The sequence below is a fragment of the Lithobates pipiens genome, unplaced genomic scaffold, assembly GCF_037356315.1.
Source record: "Lithobates pipiens isolate NorthernLeopardFrog02 unplaced genomic scaffold, aLitPip1_a1.2 Scaffold_30, whole genome shotgun sequence".
In the NCBI taxonomy this organism is placed as follows: domain Eukaryota; kingdom Metazoa; phylum Chordata; class Amphibia; order Anura; family Ranidae; genus Lithobates; species Lithobates pipiens.
In genome coordinates, this window is record NW_027507791.1 from 55066840 (window position 1) to 55087385 (window position 20546).

The following is a 20546-nucleotide window of genomic DNA, read 5'->3' on the forward strand; positions in this document are numbered from 1 at the left end:
AATGCATGCTGATGAAAACTGGCATGCGGCGATGCACGCTTGATGCGCCCACCTGGCATGCGCTGATCCCAGCCCGCACTCATGCATGTCTTGGGACCCTCTAAGTGAGCGGTCCCATGAGTGTTCCAGGGCGGCATTGCCAGTACCATGACAGCCATGTCCCTGACAGTCCCATTGCAAAGATTTCCATTCACTTCCTGTCCCACAGGAAGTGAGGCACTCCCTGCAAATTAGGGAACCTATTGGGGACCTCCAGCTCACTAGAACTAGTGTCCCCATTGGAAGATTTCCCCTCTATTACTTTTCTGTGGGACAACTCAAAATTTGGGATTTTCTGTTACTTTCAATGATAATGGTAAATAGGAGAAATAGAGGGGCGGAATCTCTTTAATGGGGGGGGGGGGGCACAGACAGGAATAAAAACTGAACAGGGGTTCTAATCCCTCTCCAATCTATCCAAAAATGAAAAAAAAAGCTTGCCTTTTTTTAGTTATAATTTAAACCAGGGTTATCTTATAAGTTCTTTCTTCCCCTCAGGAGAACATGTCCATGTAGAGTCGCTGAGAGTCAGAAAACGCATGCATTTTAAAGATGGCCACCGTGAAGTCTATGGCACCTTGTACTGCACCAGCTACAGGATCGCCTTCCGGCCAGACTGTATGCGCTCCCCCCAGGTAAGGATGAGTTTTTCTATTGGGTTAAAGAAGACTGCATACAAGCAAGGGCGACTGGCAACACGTTAACTCGATATCAGCATACCTCCCAACATTTTGAGATGGGTATGAGGGACACCGACTAACAACCGTATGTGGACATAGGACACGCCCCCTGCCACAGAATTAAACATAAAAAAAAGGTTAATTAAATCCAAATTTAAATTATTATTTTTTTACCACTACTATTCCTTTATATTGGCTTTTAAACATCTACAAATGCAGCAATTTAGAAATTGGATGAAAGGCTTAGCACTGGGAAAAATAAAAAGTGCTTTTTCTATACAACTATATAGATCAGACCAAAATGAGGAATAAATGAGCGGGGGCAAGAGGGACATTGCCCCAAACCAGGGACAGTCCCTCGAAATCAGGCACAGTTGGGAGCTATGTATCAGGATTCCATGAAGGGTATTACTTGTGGCCCCTGTGTGGCCCTTTGGACCAGTCTGGTTTAGTAGAGCGTCACTCAGCTCAGAGAAGTAAAGGAAGAGGAGCGCCAGAAAAATATTTTTCGGTGCAGATAAAAAGTTTATGGAGTTTGTGTCATCACCGCGCTGTCCAATCAGAGAACACCTTGTATTCACTGAAAACAACACTAGGGGGTTCTGTGAATGGAGGTTCTGCCAAGAAGGAGACCCCTTGTGGTCACTATGCAGAAGGGCAGCCGCACAGGACACGGAAGGCTGCGGTGACGGCTACAGTGACCTTCCCAGTGGCGTATCATTCATGGGTGCAATGTGTGCAAGGACCCCAGAGACGGGGGGGGGGGGGGGGGGGGCTGCGCACATGGATGAGACATCTTCTGTTTCCACAGGAATAGACTCAATACTTACATTGATATAAGCTGCACCAACATACCTTCTATGCAATAAGAACTATACCCGGAGTTCAGCTTTAACATGATAGAGCTTTCTGTTTTATCTGTTGGCTGCCCAGTCTATGGTAATTCAGTTCTATGCAAATTGTGAGCACAGCGACCGACTGACAGATCATCACCACACTGTAATTCAGTTCTTTGCCTCCGTATCATGTTCTGTTGATATAAAACAAACAAAGTTGTTATACAAGCAAATTTAAATTCTAAGATTATTTTTTTTTTTTTTTACTTAAAGCGGTATTAAATCCAAAACCAAAAATGTCATATATTGCAGCTTACCAATCATTACATGTGGTGGCTGCATTAGTTTTATTATTATTATTTTCTTTTTTTAGGCTTTCCCCCCTCTCTGTTTTCAGCTGGTGATCTGGCCAGTAACACACCTCCTATATTAGAGCGCCCCCCCCCCCCACTCTGGATGAAGGAGCACAGGGGCCACCTTTGGAGCAGCATTGTCAGTCCGGGGGATGTGTTAGATGTACTAGCAGATTTAGATATACTAACAAATTGAAGCCAAACTTGAAGCTTGAAGCCAAAACACACTTTATAATCAGTTACAGCAAACAGTTGTATTTTTTTTTTTTGTTGTTTTTTTCTTATAACCACACGCCGATTTATGTGTAGAAACAGAACGAAACTCTGGATAGCCGCACTCCGGATTGTGTAAAAATTAGATGCCTTTATTTCTTCAAATGCAAGTGCAAAACTCCATTGAACAAAACATCACAGCAAAAAGGGAACAAAAAAGGATTTTTGAACAAAGTGGCTGACGCGTTTCATGCTACAAACAGCGCCTGGACTACTTGGAGAGTTAGCAGCCTGTCAGTGGTTTTGACTTGGAGCGGTGAAATCTGTTTGCACACGCCGATATGTTGGCACAACGGCAGTGGTGGGCAAATGGGCATACCCGTATGTCCCCTATAAGAGCCAGGGATAGCAGGCGCGTACGCCCCAGCCGCGTACAGTGTGACCGTTCCCGTGGGACCGGCGGACTCGATGTCTACCGGTCTCCCGACGATCGTGTCGCAGAGCCTCTGAACAGGGAAGTGCCTATGTAGACAAGGCATTTTCCTGTTCTGCCTTGCATCACGACTGAGATCTCCTGCTCCCTGTCATCGCCAGCAACGATCGCTGTCATGTCAGTGGAAGCCCCTCCCCCTCACAGTTAGAATCACTCCCTAGGACACACTTAACCCCTTCATTGACCCCTAGTGTTTAACCCCCTTCCCTGCCAGTGTCATTTACACAGTAATCAGTGCATTTTTTATAGCACTGATCGCTGTATAAATGCAAATGGTCCCAAAATAGTGTCAAAAGTGTCCGATGTGTCCGCCATAATCCCGATAAAAAAAATAAAAATTAATATTGCCGTCATTACTAATAAAATATGCCATAAAACTATCCCCTATTTTGTAGACACTAAAACTTTTTACGCAACCCAATCAATATACACTTATTGCGTTTTTGTTTTTTTTAACCAAAAATATGTAGAAGAATACATATCGGCCTAAACTGAGGAAAATAATTTTTTATATATTTTTGGGGATTATTATAACAAAAAGTAAAAAAAAGAAAAACAAGTTTTTTGAAAATTGTCGCTCTTTTTTTGTTTATAGCTCAAAAAAAATTTAAAACCGCAGAGGTGATCAAATACCACCAAAACAAATCTCTATTTGTGGGGGGGGAAAAAAAAAAGGACATCAATTTTGTTTGGGTGCAGCGTCGCACAACCGCGCAATTGTCAGTTAAAGAGACACAGTGCGGAATCACAAAAAGTGCTCTGGACAGGAAGCGGGTAAAATCTTCCGGGGCTGAAGCGATTAATATAAAAGGTTTTACATCAATAAATAAAAAGCGGGTCGGTGTAAGTAGCCTTGTCAGTGTTAAATGTTTTGTCCCATCTCTGTAAATGGAAACCGATACATTTTCCAGAGAGCGTGTTCTATTGAAAAAAAAACAACAGACTTAGGCCCCTTTCACACCAGTGGACGGTCGGTCTGGTTTTCGGACCACCCTTTGTTCTCCATGGGGGGGCGCTGTCACCGATAGGCATCCAATCCGATCCCATCCAACCGGATCGGAAACTCCATTTCCATCTGACCTGCCCCATAGAGAACAGCAGGCTGTGTCCGTGTCCGCTCTGCACAGTGGGGCGGACACAGACCCGTCATCCACCTGCTCAGCAGAGATCAGCGGAGAGATTCCACGCAGAGCAGGCGGATCCGCTTGGATGGATTCTGCTCTGTATGAAAGAGGCCACACTGGTCAGATCACCAGATGAAAAAACAAAGAAAGCCTAAAAAATGGAAAACTAATACAGCCACCACATCCAAGAATGGGTAAGCTGCAATATAATAAATGTTTGCTTTTGGGTTTAATACCGCTTCAAAATAGAGAAGCTGTGGATTGAACTGTTTTCAGTGCTTCCCCAACCCCCCAATCATGCCCGCTTTCGCTGGGTGTAGCGCCCACTAAGTGCAACCCATTCAAGAGAATGGAGCCGCTCTGCAATACGCCCCACAACCACGCTAGTCAAATGCTCTCTAAAGAGTGATCTGTGTTTGGCGAGTGTTACCGCACCCTTAGAGTGAACTTTGCCCAACTTTAAACTTGTCGAAGTAAACATCCAAGTAATAGTTAATAAAAAAAAGTCTTCAGTGCCCCTCTCTGATAAAGTTTCACTCTACTGGAGCCTGGCGACTCCACTTCACTAACCGCCATCATCCCCTTGTCCAATGACAATGCCTATACTGAACTCCGGGTATGACCTTTGGTTGCATTGGTCCTGCTTGTAAGTATCCATATATCATTCCTTGGGGGCAGTGTGAGGAAGCAAAGTCACCAGCACCGGTCTGATGCTAATAACCGAATGTGGTGTTATAATAATCAATATTGTGCGGTCAGCCCCCATTGTGTAATATATAGTAAGTATATGAGGACATGGGGGGGGGGGGGGGCACTGTGACATCATCCATAGCATTCACAGCGCTGGGACCTCATTTTAAATCCCACCAGGAGAGGGAGCCACCCCCTTCCCCACTCACACCAAAGTCCCCTCTACTTCAGAGCCCCCACTCACTTCAGAGTAGCCCCCCCCACACTTCAGGAGTTCCCCCCCCCCACACTTTGGAGCCCCCCTCCTTTTCTTCAGAACCCCCCTCACAGCAGAGTAGTCCTCCCCCCACTTTAGAGCCCCCCTAACTTCAGGAGTTCCCCCCCTCACTTACTTCAGAGCCCCCCCTCATTTCAGGAGTAGTCCCCCCACACTTTAGAACCCCCTCACCGCAGAGTAGTCCCCCCACACTTTAGAGCCCCCTCAACTTCAGAGCAGCCCCCTCACCGCAGAGTAGCCCCCCACTTTAGAGCCCCCCTAACTTCAGGAGTTCCCCCACTTACTTCAGAGCCCCCCTCAACTTCAGAGTAGCCCCCTCACCACAGAGTAGTCCACCCCACTTCAGAACCCCCTCACCGCAGAGTAGTCCCCCCACATTTTAGAGCCCCCCATACTTCAGAGGAGCCCCCCTCACTTTAGGAGTAACCTCCCACACTTTAGAGCCCCCTCAACTTCAGAGCAGCCCCCTCACCGCAGAGTAGCCCCCCACTTTAGAGCCCCCCTAACTTCAAGAGTTCCCCCCACTTACTTCAGAGCCCCCCTCAACTTCAGAGTAGCCCCCCTCACCGCAGAGTAGTCCCCCCACACTATAGAGCCCCCTCACTTCAGAACCCCCCTCACCGCAGAGTAGTCCCCCCCCATTTTAGAGTCCCTCTAACTAAAGGAATTTCCCCCACTTAATTCAGAGCCCCCCTCATCTTCAGATAGCCCCCTCACTTCAGAACCCCCCTCACCAGAGTAGTCCTCCCCACTTTAGAGCCCCCCACTTCAGAGTAGCCCCCTCACCGCAGAGTAGTCCCCCCACACTTTAGAGCCCCCTTCACTTCAGAGTAGCCCCCTCACACTTTAGAGCCCCCCCACTTCAGAGTAGCCCCCCCACACTTTAGAGCCTGCCTCAACGCAGAGTAGTCCCCCCTCACTTCAGAACCCCCCTCACCGCAGCGTAGTCCCCCCACACTTTAGAGCCCCCCTCACACTTTAGACCCCCTCACTTCAGAACCCCCCCTCACCACAGAGTAGTCCCCCCACACTTTAGAGCCCCCCTCATCTTCAGAGTAGCCCCCCCTCACCGCAGAGTAGTCCCCCACACTTTAGAGCCCCCCTCATCTTCAGAGTAGCCCCCCTCACCGCAGAGTAGTCCCCCCACACTTTAGAGCCCCCCTCATCTTCAGAGTAGCCCCCCTCACCGCAGAGTAGCCCACCTCACTTCAGAACTCCCCTCACCGCAGAGTAGTCCCCCCCTCACCGCATAGTAGTCCCCCCCTCACTTCAAAACCCCCCTCACCGCAGAGTAGTCCCCCCCTCACTTCAGAACCCCCCTCACCGCATAGTAGTCCCCCCCTCACCGCAGAGTAGTCCCCCCCTCACTTCAGAAACCCCCTCACCGCAGAGTAGTCCCCCCTCACTTCAGAAACCCCCTCACCGCAGAGTAGTCCCTCCTCACTCTAGAGCCCCCCCTCACACTTCAGAACCCCCCTCTCCGCAGAACAGTCCCCCCTCACTTCAGAGTAGCCCCCGACACTTCAGAACCCCCCCTTACCACAGAGTAGCTCCCCACACTTCAGAACCTCCTTCACCACAGAGTAGTCCCCCCGCACTTTAGCGCCCCCCCCCTCACCGCAGAGTAGTCCCCCCTCACTTTATAGCCCCCCTTCAACTTCAGATTAGCCCCCCACACTTCAGAGCCCCCTAACTTCAGAGTTCCCCCAGTTACTTTAGACCCCCCTAACTTCAGAGTAGTCTCCCCCACTTCAGAGCTCACCCCACATCAGTCCCCCGCCCTCTATACATCAGAGTCATGTTATATCATTCCTCCTCTCTCTGATCCATTCCTCACACTCTTCGGTACAGCAGGTCACATGGTACAGTGTCAGCCCCGCCCCGGTCACATGACTCAGCTCTAGTCCCCTCTCAGGCCGTTCGCTGTAATGCCTGTCCTACATATATCACCACATTCGTTATGGGCAACTGCTGCTGCCCCTACAGGTCCGGGCACAGCATAGAAGATGTACCTGTACCCAGCTGAGATCACCTCACAGATTCCCTCACACACGCTACAAGAGAAAGACTTCCCAGAGAAAGGCAGGTTGTTATAGTAATAAATACCCCAAAGGAGGGGAGGTTGTCATAGTAATAAATGCCCCAGAGGAGGGGAGGTTGTCATAGTAATAAATGCCCCAGAGGAGGGGAGGTTCTCATAGTAATAAATGCCCCAGAGGAGGGGAGGTTGTCATAGTAATAAATGCCCCAGAGGAGTGGAGGTTGTCATAGTAATAAATGCTCCAATGGGGGGGTTGTCAGTAATAAATGCCCCAGAGGGGAGGTTGTCATAGTAATAAATGCCCCAAAGGAGGTGAGGTTGTCAGTAATAAATGCACCAGAAGGGGTGGAGGTTGTCATAGTAATAAATGCCCCAGAGAAGGGAAGGTTGTCAGTAATAAATGCCCCAGAGGAGTGGAGGTTGTCATAGTAATAAATGCCCCAGAGGAGGGGAGGTTATCATAGTAATAAATGCCCCAGAGGAGGGGAGGTTGTCATAATAACAAATGCCCCAGAGGAGGGGAGGTTATCATAGTAATAAATGCCCCAGAGGAAGGGAGGTTGCCATAATAACAAATGCCCCAGAGGAGATGAGGTTATCATAGTAATAAATGCCCCAGAGGAGGGGAGGTTATCATAGTAATAAATGCCCCAGAGGAGGGGAGGTTGTCATAGTAATAAATGCCCCAGAGGAGGGGAGGTTGTCATAGTAATAAATGCCCCAGAGGAGTGGAGGTTGTCATAGTAATAAATGCCCCAGAGGAGGGGAGGTTGTCATATTAACAAATGCCCCAGAGGAGGGGAGGTTGTCATAGTAATAAATGCCCCAGAGGAGGGGAGGTTATCATAGTAATAAATGCCCCGGAGGCGTGAAGGTTGTCATAGTAATAAATGCCCCAGAGGAGGGGAGGTTATCATAGTAATAAATGCCCCAGAGGAGGGGAGGTTGTCATAGTAATAAATGCCCCAGAGGAGGGGAGGCTGTCATAATAAAAAATGCCCCAGAGGAGGGGAGGTTGTCATAGTAATAAATGCCCCAGAGGAAGGGAGGTTGCCATAATAACAAATGCCCCAGAGGAGATGAGGTTATCATAGTAATAAATGCCCCAGAGGAGGGGAGGTTATCATAGTAATAAATGCCCCAGAGGAGGGGAGGTTGTCATAGTAATAAATGCCCCAGAGGAGGGGAGGTTGTCATAGTAATAAATGCCCCAGAGGAGTGGAGGTTGTCATAGTAATAAATGCCCCAGAGGAGGGGAGGTTGTCATATTAACAAATGCCCCAGAGGAGGGGAGGTTATCATAGTAATAAATGCCCCGGAGGCGTGAAGGTTGTCATAGTAATAAATGCCCCAGAGGAGGGGAGGTTATCATAGTAATAAATGCCCCAGAGGAGGGGAGGTTATAGTAATAAATGCCCCAGAGGAGGGGAGGTTGTCATAGTAATAAATGCCCCAGAGGAGGGGAGGTTGTCATAGTAATAAATGCCCCAGAGGAGGGGAGGTTGTCATATTAACAAATGCCCCAGAGGAGGGGAGGTTGTCATAGTAATAAATGCCCCAAAGGAGGGGAGGTTATCATAGTAATAAATGCCCCAGAGGAGGGGAGGCTGTCATAATAAAAAATGCCCCAGAGGAGTGGAGGTTGTCATAGTAATAAATGCCCCAGAGGAGGGGAGGTTATCATAGTAATAAATGCCCCAGAGGAGGGGAGGTTATCATAGTAATAAATGCCCCAGAGGAGGGGAGGTTATCATAGTAATAAATGCCCCAGAGGAGGGGAGGTTGTCATAGTAATAAATGCCCCAGAGGAGGGGAGGTTATAGTAATAAATGCCCCAGAGGAGGGGAGGTTATCATAGTAATAAATGCCCCAGAGGAGGGGAGGTTATCATAGTAATAAATGCCCCAGAGGAGGGGAGGTTATCATAGTAATAAATGCCCCAGAGGAGGGGAGGTTATCATAGTAATAAATGCCCCAGAGGAGGGGAGGTTATCATAGTAATAAATGCCCCAGAGGAGGGGAGGTTATCATAGTAATAAATGCCCCAGAGGAGGGGAGGTTATCATAGTAATAAATGCCCCAGAGGAGGGGAGGTTATCATAGCAACAAATGCCTCAGGGGGATGGTGGTTGTCATAGCAACAAAAAGTGGGGTGATTCCATATTAATGGCTATGTGGCTATGGCATTGTAATGGGATATCCAGCAGGCCCATGTTGCCCGTATTGGAGGTTCCTGTCCTGTGATATCGGGATTATATTGGGCCTCATGTATACAGACAGTTTGAGGCGGAGACATGGCAGGCGGCGCACACAGCGGCCATAGAAGTAAATGGCTGTACACTTTAGTACTTTCATGTATCACACGCCATTCACACCTGAGCGTTTTGTGAACGCACACAGAAATTGAAACGCGTGAAGAACGCGTGTTGCGCTTGCGGAGCCATTCCTTGTTAATAGCACCTCAAACCCGCTAAGCGGACACATGTTCACAATAAAAAAGTGCAGAGCTCAAAGCTCTAAAAAGCTACGTGAGCTACTTGGGTGCGTTTGTTGTGCATATGTCAGCCCATTGAAATCAGTGTGCTGTCCGATGTGCGGTGGTGAGAAATATATACACAAACACCGCGGGATTTTGCACAGCTTCTTTTCCTGACGCCTTCATGGCAGCACACACTGGGTTGTGACTCCGCCCCCACAACCTGACAGGATTGGATTAACTATAAATTTGAAGGGGAGACACCCTGCTGCATTCTCTTTTTTATCCTCACCTGACAGGTTGGACGGACGGAGTTTTCCTGTTACAGATGAATAAGCCTCTACCGCATTCGCCCCAGCAGGTTCAAGCCTCTCCTGTTTGGAAGTCCCTCCTGTACAGTCTCTAAAGGAGCTTCTATGGAGGGAACCCCCGCTCTGGTGGTCTCAAGGGGCTACTGGATTTCTGGCATTACCAAAGCTTTAAAGAAGCTTTTTTACCTTTGCAGTGGACTCCCCTTCTTCCTTTGCCTATTAATTCCTCTTATTTAAAAAATATCCATCTTTTATTCCTATAGTAAGTGGTGGTTTATATTCCCTTTTTTTCTCTACCTTTGGGATTGCTGTCTCTTGTAGTCCCCTGTCATGGCCGCCGTTTGTTTCTCCTTCAGTGGTGTTTTCTCTATGCTGTAATTCCAGCCTAGATGGCGCCGTTCGGCCACTCTGAGCACGTGCAGTGCTAGTGTTTTTTTTTTTTTTTTTTTCCCCTATGTTTTCAATGTGTGTTCCCTTATCCAAAATGGCGCCGGAACACTCGAGACGCTTCTGTGCATGCGCAGAGCGTCAATTAGCCGCCACAATGGCGCTATTTTCAAATACAGAGCTGTATTTCTCTGTGATTCTGCTGTGCAATCTGCAAAACTTAAGGAAGGTTGCTGCCTCTGCATGTAGATCACTCTGCAGTCTCCAGGTAAGTCCCTGTGGGACTCCTATATATATTATTATTATTGTTATTATATTGTTTCTTGCAGATAAACTTTGTTAATAAATAATATATATATTTATATTTATAAGTGAATTGTGTGCGTGTGTATGTGTATGTATATATATGTGTGTGTGTGTATATATGTATGTGTATATATATATATATATATATATATATATATATATATATATATATATATATATATATATATATATATGTATATATGTACACATTATTTCTCTCTATATCTCAGACTGTCCTTCACCCCTTTTTTTCTATGGAGTCCACTGCCCACGCAGACCACCATCAGCAAGTTAGGTAAGAGGCTTTACCAGGCAAGGTAAGTATTGAAGGGGAGAAAAAAAAGAGTGCCAGACGTTAAATGCTGCATTTTTTTGGCAGCCCGTCTAGATCAAGAGGCGCAAGTTCCAGCCATGGGAGAAGGTCTAGCCATACGTCTAGCAGGATGTCCCGCTCAAGATCTCCTTCATGGCACTGAAGACACAGCCACTCACAACATAGCTACTCACGCCACAGTCGATCAAGTCGCAGGAGATCTCATTCCTCACAATGTCAAAGCCGCCACACCCAACCTGCAGCAAACGCTTGCTGGGTATGCGGCACTGCCAGATAACTTGCCTGTCGCAGACGCAAGAATTGCTACAGACCTCATAAGAGAATCAGTGCCGGAGTCCATACTGGAAACAACACCAGCATTAGATAGAGCTGCTCCCAGTACGTCTTCAGCAGACCCCCATCTCACTCAGGCATCACAATCTTCCTCTGAAGATGAGGGTCAGGAGATGTCAGTGGGCTTTGATTTTTCCCTGGTGGAACCCTTTGCAAAGGGCGTTAAAGAAGCATTCGGCTGGCAAGATGATGCGGCGGAACCTCAGAAAATACGGAAATATTTTCCAAACCTAAAAAGAGATCCGTTATCCTTCCCATTTATAGTGGAGCTGGAGAATCTCATTAAAGACGAGTGGGAGAGGTCTGACAAAAGATCTAGTCTTACAAACAGATTAGCCAAGATGTACCCTTTAAAAGACTCAAAAGTGAAGCCTTTAATTAATGCTCCCATCATCGATTCCTCATTAATGTGCCTCACCCGCCACGTCACACTACCAATCGAGGATGCTGTTTCCTTTCGGGATGTGCTCGAGCGAAAGATGGACCTAGAATTGAAGAAGGCATATTCCATGGCTGCGGGAGCCTGTAGACCAGCAATTACCACAGCAGCAGTGGCCACAGCCATCTCAGGATGGGCATCTAAAATAGAAAAAGACCTACAGGATGGCATTGAAATGGGAAAGATTATTTCCTCTCTGCAAGAAGTCAAGCTAGCAGAGGCATCAGTAGATATTATAAGATCTTTAGCCAAGGCTATGCTGGCCTCCGTAACAGCGAGAAGAGCGCTATGGCTCAAACCGTGGATGGCCGATACAGCATCAAAAATAAATTGGTGCAGAATTCCATATGATGGCGCAAATCTGTTCGGTGCCAAGTTAGACTCTGCCATATCCAAGGTAACGGGAGGGAAGTCAGGCCTGATCCCCTCCGAAAGGAGACCCAAGACGCAGAAGGGACCTGTTTACAGACGTAATCTTCCGGACAAATATAGAGAGTCCGGGTCCTACTCTCCTGGTAGGGAATTTAGAAGGGACTGGAAAAACACAAAACCTTCTTTTCTAAGGATACAGAAATCTAAGGCCACCCCAGCAGGGGAACAGAAGGAACTTCACCAAGATCTGGTCAGACCATATAAAGGATTTATGGATTTATGAAATTCAAAAACAGACTCCCACCAAATCATTTCCAGGCAACCAGAGTACCATCCTCAGTACCCCAAAGGATTCTGCTAGTAAAGTACGTAGCAGAATTGAAACAAAAGGGAGCGATCCTGGAGGTCCCATCATGCCAAAAGGGAAGAGGGTTCTACTCTTCCTTGTTTCTGCTAAAAGACAGGGGATTTGCGTCCTGTATTAGACCTCAAGATGCTCAACAAGGATATCAAAGTGGAGGCTTTCAAAATGGAAAACCTTCAATCCATACTTCTAGCAATAAATCTGGGCGATTGGATGCTTTCAATAGATTTATCGGACGCTTATCTGCATATACCAATTCATCCGGCCTTTCAAAAGTTTCTCCGGTTAGCCATAAACCAACATCATTTCCAATTCCAGTGCCTCCCATTCGGCATCTCTTCGACACCCAGGACATTTACAAAAGTATTGTTACCGTTGGTGGCTTTCCTCAGAGAAAAGGGATTACGCGTCCACCATTATCTGGACGACATCCTTCTTTTAGCAAAGGATCAAGAGACGTTTATTCATCACGGAGAGATCCTCGTTACAACCCTCCAGAAGGGGGTGGATAATCAATTGGGAAAAGAGCTGTCTGCGACCCACACAAAATATGATATTTTTAGGGGCAGATCTAAACACCAAAACAAACAAGATACAGCTCCCACAAGAGAAGATCCGGCCTCTGATACAGAAAATGCAGAAGCTGCTATCAAGGAATCACTTACCAGCCAGAGCCTGTCTGAGTGTACTAGGGTCCATGTCCGCAACCATACCCATGGTGCGATGGGCACAGTGACACATGAGAACCTTACAGAACTCATTCCTTGGGCAGTGGGATGGAGTCGCAATGCGTCAGCCCATCTTCATCTCCAGATCGGTGAAGCAATCGATATGGTGGTGGACGCGCCTGAGCAATCTCAGGAAATACAAACCGATAGTCCCTCCAGACCCGGAAGTAGTCACTTCGGATGCCTGCCAGAGCGGTTGGGGGGCCCACTATCAAGACCAGGCAGCCCAGGGCCAGTGGCATATTCAGGCTCAAGGTTTGGTCTCGAACATTTTAGAGCTCAGGGAAGCCGTTTATGCCTTAAGGGCATTTACACCATTTATGACGGACAAAAATGTGCTCATTCGAATGGACAACCAAGTAGCAGTGTCTTATGTTCAGAAGCAAGGGGGTACCAGGAGTGCCACCTTGATGTAAGAAGTTTGGCCCATCTTGGAATGGGCTCAGATACATCTAACAAGTTTAAAAGCAGTGTATGTCCCAGCGGCACAGAACATACTACCCGACTGCCTGAGTCGAGAAACGCTATCCAACAACAAGTGGTGGTTGAACCCTCGGACTTTTTCCCTCCTTACGGAAATCTGGGGAACGCCGGAAGTAGATTTAGCAGCCACTCCGACGAATACCAAGTGCCACAGATTCCTGTCAAGAGGTTCATTCTCATCGGTGGAGGGAGTGGACTGTCTAGTTCACCCATGGAACTTCAAGTTGGGGTATATATTCCCTCCAACTCCGTTAATTGTGAGGCTTAGGAGATCCTCGGTGACGGTATTTACGATTATTCCACTGTGGCCGAGGAGGCCGTGGTTCACGACTCTTACAGCTCAGTCTTCAACCTCCAGTTCCTCTCCCAATAACTCCGGATCTTCTGTCTCAAGGTCAATTTTTACATCCTGCATCAGAGAAATTGCACCTGATGGCCTGGAGATTGAGAGGGCTAGACTAAGAGCGCAAGACTGTTCTCATGAAGTCAACCCTGATGCAAGCCAGGAAAGCCACTACCAATACCATCTATTCAAAGGTTTGGGGAAGATTCTGCTTCATGGCACAACAGAAAGGATGGAATTCCCTTTCTCCGCAACCCTCTCAGGTCCTGGAATTCCTCCAGTCGGGGGTCAACAAGGGTCTAAGCTTAAGTACCCTAAAGGTTCAGGTATCAGCTCTGTCAGCTAAAACAGATACTAAGTGGGCATTCCACCCATTGGTAATCCAATTTATCTAAACATTAAACCCCCCAGGAGGCCAGTCTTTCCATTATGGGATCTTTCAATAGTTCTCCATGCTTTCGCTTCTCCTCCGTTTGTTCCATTTGAAACTCTCTCTTTATGGGACTTGACTTTAAAACTGTCTTTTCTCATTGTGATTACATCAGCTAGGAGAGTGTCGGAGATCCAAGCATTAAGTTAGTTCTCTTTCCTGACAAAGTAGTCCTCAGACCTTCCAAACACTTCATACCCAAAGTGGCAACTTCCTTCCATTACAACCATCATCCTTCCATCCTTCACGGACGATCAGGGTAATCCTCATCCACTAGATGTCAAAACAACCATCATGAACTACTTAACTGCTACCACCTCTTTTAGGAAAACTAACTCTCTTTTGATCATTCCACATGGAACCAGGCGTGGGCAAGCCGCCTCCTCATGCACTATTGCATCCTGGTTAGTCAGAACCATTAAAAAAAGCTTACTCCACCCAGCATACGGCGATTCTTGAAAACATCAGGGCTCATTCAACTAGGGCAGTGGCTACCTCTTGGGCAGCGTATTACAGGGTCTCACCAGAGACAATATGCAGAGCAGCAACGTGGTCCTCCAGGAATACCTTTATTTCCCACTACAAGGTGGATTCTGCTCATTTATCCATGGCCGACTTCGGCAGATCCGTCCATTAGAGCCAATTCTTCAGCATTATAAGGAATAAATATTATTTTACTTGCACCCACCCAACTGGCGAGTTATTTCCCAGTGTGTGCTGCCATGAAGGCGTCAGGAAAATGGAAAATTGTATACTCACCTTTCCGTAATTTTCCTTTCCTGACGCATCTTCATGGCAGCACACAGTTGCCCTCCCTGTTTCTTTTGTGATGATATTTACAGAGAATGCAGCAGGGTGTCTCCCCTTCAAATTTATAGTTAATCCAATCCTGTCAGGTTGTGGGGGCGGAGTCACAACCCAGTGTGTGCTGCCATGAAGATGCGTCAGGAAAGGAAAATTACGGAAAGGTGAGTATACAATTTTCCATTATATGGCCTTGAAAAAGTAATCATACCCCTTGAAATTTTCCACATTTTGTCATGTTACAACCAAAAACGTAAATGTATTTTATTGGGATTTTATGTGATAGACCAACACAAAGTGGCACATAATTGTGAAGTAGAAGGAACATTTTAAATGTTTTTCACATTTTTTTACATAAATATCTAAAAAGTGAGGCGTGCATTTGTATTCAGCCCCCTTTACTCTGATACCCCTAACTAAAATCTAGAGGAACCAATTGCCTTCAGAAGTCACCTAATTAGTAAATACACCTGTGTGTAATGTAATCTCAGTATAAATACAGCTGATCTGTGAAGCCTTCAGAGTTTTGTGAGAGAATCTTAGTGAACAAACAGCATCAGGAAGGCCAAGGAACACACCAGACAGGTCAGGGAGAAAGTTGTGGAGAAGTATAAAGCAGGGTTAGGTTATAAAAAAAATATCCCAAGCTTTGAACATCTCATAGAGCTCTGTTCAATCCATCATCCGAAAATGGAAAGAGTACAACTACAAGCCTACTAAGACATGGCTGTCCACCTAAACTGACTGGCCGGGCAAGGAGAGCATTAATCAGAGAAGCAGCCAAGAGCCCCATGGTAACTCTGGAGGAGCTGCAGAGATCCACAGCTCAGGGGGGAGAATCTGTCCACAGGACAACTATACTGCAGCGTACACACGACCAGACTTTTTCGACGGACTAGGTCCGACGGTCTTTTGGCGGCGTTTTGGTGGACTTTCCGAATGAACGGACTTGGCCACACACAATCACACCAAAGTCCGACGGATTCGTTCGCGATGACGTAAGACCGGACTAGAATAAGGAAGTTCATAACCAGTAGCCAATAGCTGCCCTATTGTCGATTTTTGGCCATCAGACTAGCATACAGATGAACGGATTTCTCGATAGGAACTGGGTCCGGCGGAGTTCCGGTGGAAAAATTTGAAACGGCACAGTGGTGTAGTGGTTAGCACTCTCACCTAGCAGTAAAAAGGGTCGCTGGTTCAAATCCCAACCACAACACTACCTACCTGGAGATTGCATGTTCTCCCTGTGCCTGCGTGGGTTTCCTCCGGGTACTCCGGTTTCCTCCCACACTCCAAAGACATGCAGGTAGGCTAATTGGCTTCTGGACACTGCACAGGGCGGCACAGTGGTGTAGTGGTTAGCACTCTCACCTAGCAGTAAGGTCGTGGGTTCCAATCCCAACCACAACACTACCTGCCTAGAGATTGCATGTTCTCCCTGTGCCTGCGTGGGTTTCCTCCGGGTACTCCAGTTTCCTCCCACACTCCAAAAGACATGCAGGTAGGTTAATTGGCTTCTGTCCAAAAATTGGCCCTAGTATATGAACCTTGGATTGTGGGCTCCTTGAGGGTAGGGACCGATCTGAGAGTGAAAAAGAACAGGGATAAGGACAATTGTAGACACTCACTCAGGTTGAGCTGGATGGACTGGTGTCTTTATTCAACGTAACTGTAACTATGTTCTGTTTCTAAAGTCTGTCAGATTTTTTAGCAGCAAAGGTCCGATGGAGCCCACACACGATGGAATTGTCCCGAATTCGTTCCGTCTGACCTTTGCTGTCAAAAAGTCTGGTCGTGTGTAAGCACCATTAGTCGTGCTCTCCACAAATCTGTCCTTTATGGAAGAGTGACAAGAAGAAAGACATTGTTGAAATAAAGCCATAAGAACTCCAGTTTGCAGTTTGTGAGAAGCCATGTGGGGGACACAGCTAGGGTTGCCACCTCATCCCTTTAAACCCAAACACATATGAATTACACAGGTTCTGAGGCTAATTTAATGCAGATAAGGCACTAAGTGTGTTTGATTACCACCTTAATCAGCCACAGAACCCGTGTTATTCATATGTGTTGGGTTTTAAAGGGGTGAGGTGGCAACTCTAGACACAGCAAACGTGGAAGAAGGAGCTCTGGTCAGATGAGACCAAAGTTGAACTTTTTGGCCTAAAAGCAAAATGCTATATGTGGTGGAAAACTAACACTGCACATCACCCTGAACACACCATCCCCACTGTGAAACATGGTGGTGGCAGCATCATGTGGTGGGGATGCTTTTCTTCAGCAGGGACAGGGAAGCTGGTCAGAGTTGATGAGAAGATGGATGGAGCCAAATACAGGGCAATCTTATGCCGTGTACACACGACCGGACTTCTCGACGGACTGAATTCCGTCTGACTTTTCAAAGGACGTCGGTCGAATCGGACTTGTCTACACACAATCACACCAATGTCCGACGGATTCGACCGTGATGATGTACGACCGGACTAGAATAAGGAAGTTCATAGCACAGTAGCCAATGGCTGCCCTAGCGTCGGTTTTCGTCTGTCGGACTCGCATACAGACGAACGGATTTTTCGACCGAACTTGAGTCCGTCGGAAAAATTTGAAACATGTTCTAAATCTATGGCCCTCCAGTTGTTAAAGAACTACATTTCCCATAATGCCTAGTCATGTCTGCGAATGTCAGAGTTTTACAATGCCTCATGAGACGTGTAGTTCCACAACAGCTGGAGGGCCGTAGTTTGGAGATTCCTGATTCATGTGTTAGAATGGTCCAGGCAAAGTCCAGACCTAAATCCAATTGAGAATCTGTGGCAAGACTTGAAAATTGCTGGTCACAGACGCTCTCCATCCAATCTGACAGAGCTTGAGCTATTTTGCAAAGAAGAATGGACAAAAATGTCCCTCTCTAGATGTACAAAGCTGGTAGAGACATCCTCAAAAAGACTTGCAGCTGTAATTGCAGCGAAAGGGGGTTCTACAAAGTATTGACTCCGGGGGGGCGCTATACAAATCCACACCACACTTTTCACATATTTATTTATAAAAATGTTGAAAACCATTTATCATTTTTCTTCCACTTCACAATTATGTGCCACTTTGTGTTGGTTTATCACATAAAATCCCAATAAAATACATTTATGTTTTTGGTTGTGACATGACAAAATGTGGAAAATTTCAAGGGGTATGAATACTTTTTCTGGGCACAGTAAATGACCTAGGTGTGAATGCAGGCTCAGTGTAAACGTGCATGCATGTATGACGTATTCGTAAAAGTGAGGGTGGTTTGCGCAAAAGCATTGGTCAATGTCCAAGTACAAGTGCATACAGCCCTTCACTTCTATACAAGCCACTCGCAGTTCCCCCCGGGTTCAGAAAACACCAGTATTTCACGATCACTTCAGCCTCAAACTGCCCGTGTGCATGCGGACTTATTATCTGTGTTACCCCTCTCAGCCAATCAGGCGTTACCTTTGTAACACCAGCGATCAGCCAGGCTCTGATTGGTTGCTTTGGATAATACAGACATTGTCATTGTCTTCAGATGTTTGTTTGTTGCGCTTTGGACATGCAAGAGTTAACGAGACGTGTATTTCTGTGGCAGGATTCCTCCGGCGAGGCGTTATTTGACAACGACAATGACATCGCCCTGCCCTGCGTTGACAGGATTTTGGCAGGTAAGGACCATCGCTTGCCAAGAGGAGCACAATATACTCACACATGTGTACTATTAACAGAGGTGGTGACCGTTCATCACCGGGAGCCAAGGGTGTGCTACGGCCTGCAGAGCGGTCTGTGTATTAAAGAGAACCTGTCAAAATCTGGGGTGATCTGATTCTCCGCTCTCGTGGGCAGCCTTAAAGGGTTAGTTCACCTTTACAGAACAAACATAAAGGTGAACTAACCCTCTACACTTAGGGTTGCCACCTGTCCGGGGTTCCCCCGGACAGTTCGGGTTTGGAATCATGCGTCCAGTTTTCAGACCACCTGAAACCTGGACACGTTTTTTAGACCAGACTGTGGCTTCCCAGCAGGGTTGCTGGCTGCAGTTGTGAAAGATGAGAGTGTGTGTTATGCCGCGTACACACGACCGGACTTTCCGGCAGATAAGGTCCGTCTGAATCATTTCATCGCATATTCCGATCATGTGTGGGCTTCATCGAACTTTTTTTTTTCAAAAATTTTGACGGACCTAGAAATAGAACAATAAATCGGGAAAACCGTTCGTCTGTATGCTATTCCGACGGACCAAAAACGACGCAAGGGCAGCTACTGGCTAATGGCTATTGACCTTCCTTTTTCTAGTCCCGTCATATGTCATCGCGTTCTAAACGAATGGACTTTGGTGTGATTCGTTCCAGTATAACTCCGTCGGAACTCCGTCTGAAAGACCGTCATAGTTTATTCTGATGGGAAAACCGGTCGTGTGTATGCAGCATTACTCTTTCACACTGCCAAAAGCCAGCACTAACAATTCTCACACACTCAGACAGGTGAGGAGAGAGGGCTCAATCTGCACCTCTTCCGCCCGCCCCTACCCCTCTGTGTCTAACCACACGCCAATCCCTGTCACTGTGGCTCAGAAAAGGAAAGTGGGGGTGGGAAATTTGAAGACCAGTAGCCTCGGATACATCTGGATGAGAGGTGCTGACTGCCAAGGGGTGAGTGAGCTCACCATCCATCCCTGTCTGTGACTGAAGTCTCCCCCCTTCTCTCTCCTGTCTGAGTGAGTACACTAAGGAAAATCAGGGTTCGCAGAGCACCCCTTACATCAGAGTTCCCCTTTACACCAGAGGCCACAGTGTTCCCCCTTACATCAGAGTCCTCTCTGTACATCAGTGTTCTCAGTGTTCCCCCTGAAATCAGGGTTCCCAGAGCATCCCTTATGTTAGTCCCCAGTGTTCTCCCTTACATCAGAGTCTGCAGAGTACCCCCTTAAAGTCTAAGGGAACTCTGCAAGTTCAGCTGTAAAAGAGGAACTCTGTGGACTCTGATGTAAAAGGGGACTCTTGTAATCAAAGCGGAGTTCCACCCAAAAATTGAACTTACGCTTTTCCGGTCCCCCCCCCCCCCCCCGCTCCGGTGTCACATTTGGCACCTTTCAGGGGAGGGGGGAGCAGATACATGTTCAATACAGGTATTTTGCTCCCACTTCCGGGCATAGATACCCGAGCCACCCGCGGGTATCTACGCCACTTCCAGCTCCTTCTCCCCCCCACCCCCCCCCCCGGCTGTCTTCTGGGAGACACACAGATCCCAGAGCACAGCAGGGAGCAGTGGGATAGCGCAGCGCAAGTCGCACATGCGCAGTAAGGAACCAGGAAGTGAAGCCGCAAGGCTTCACTTCCTGATTCCCTTACCGAAGATGGCGGCGCCTCCAACCGAGAGCCAAGGGATGGATCGACTTTGGGTGCCAACATCATGGGCACCCTGGACAGGTAAGTGTCCTTATTTTAAAAATCAGCAGCTGATGTATTTGTAGCTGCTGACTTAAAAAAAAAAAAAAAAAAAAATCGGTGGACCTCTGCTTTAATTTCATATGATTAGAAATGTTATTTTAGAGGTGACATGGTAGAAGAGGTGACATGGTAGAAGAGGTAACATGATAGAAGAGGTGACATGGTAGAAGAGGTGATATGGTAGAAGAGGTGATATGGTAGAAGAGGTGACATGGTAGAAGAGGTGATATG

At 47.1% G+C, this 20546-nt stretch overlaps 1 protein-coding gene across 1 annotated transcript in view; it reads left to right on the forward strand.

Annotated features, from left to right (window-relative positions):
- The window catches only part of MTMR11 (myotubularin related protein 11), a 129703-nt gene that overhangs the window by 42297 nt on the left and 66860 nt on the right, over positions 1-20546 (forward strand). The window contains exons 3-4 of the mRNA XM_077464249.1: positions 538-674; positions 18461-18533. Coding sequence (XP_077320375.1) covers positions 538-674; positions 18461-18533 — 210 coding nt within the window. The remainder of the gene's footprint in view (positions 1-537; positions 675-18460; positions 18534-20546) is intronic.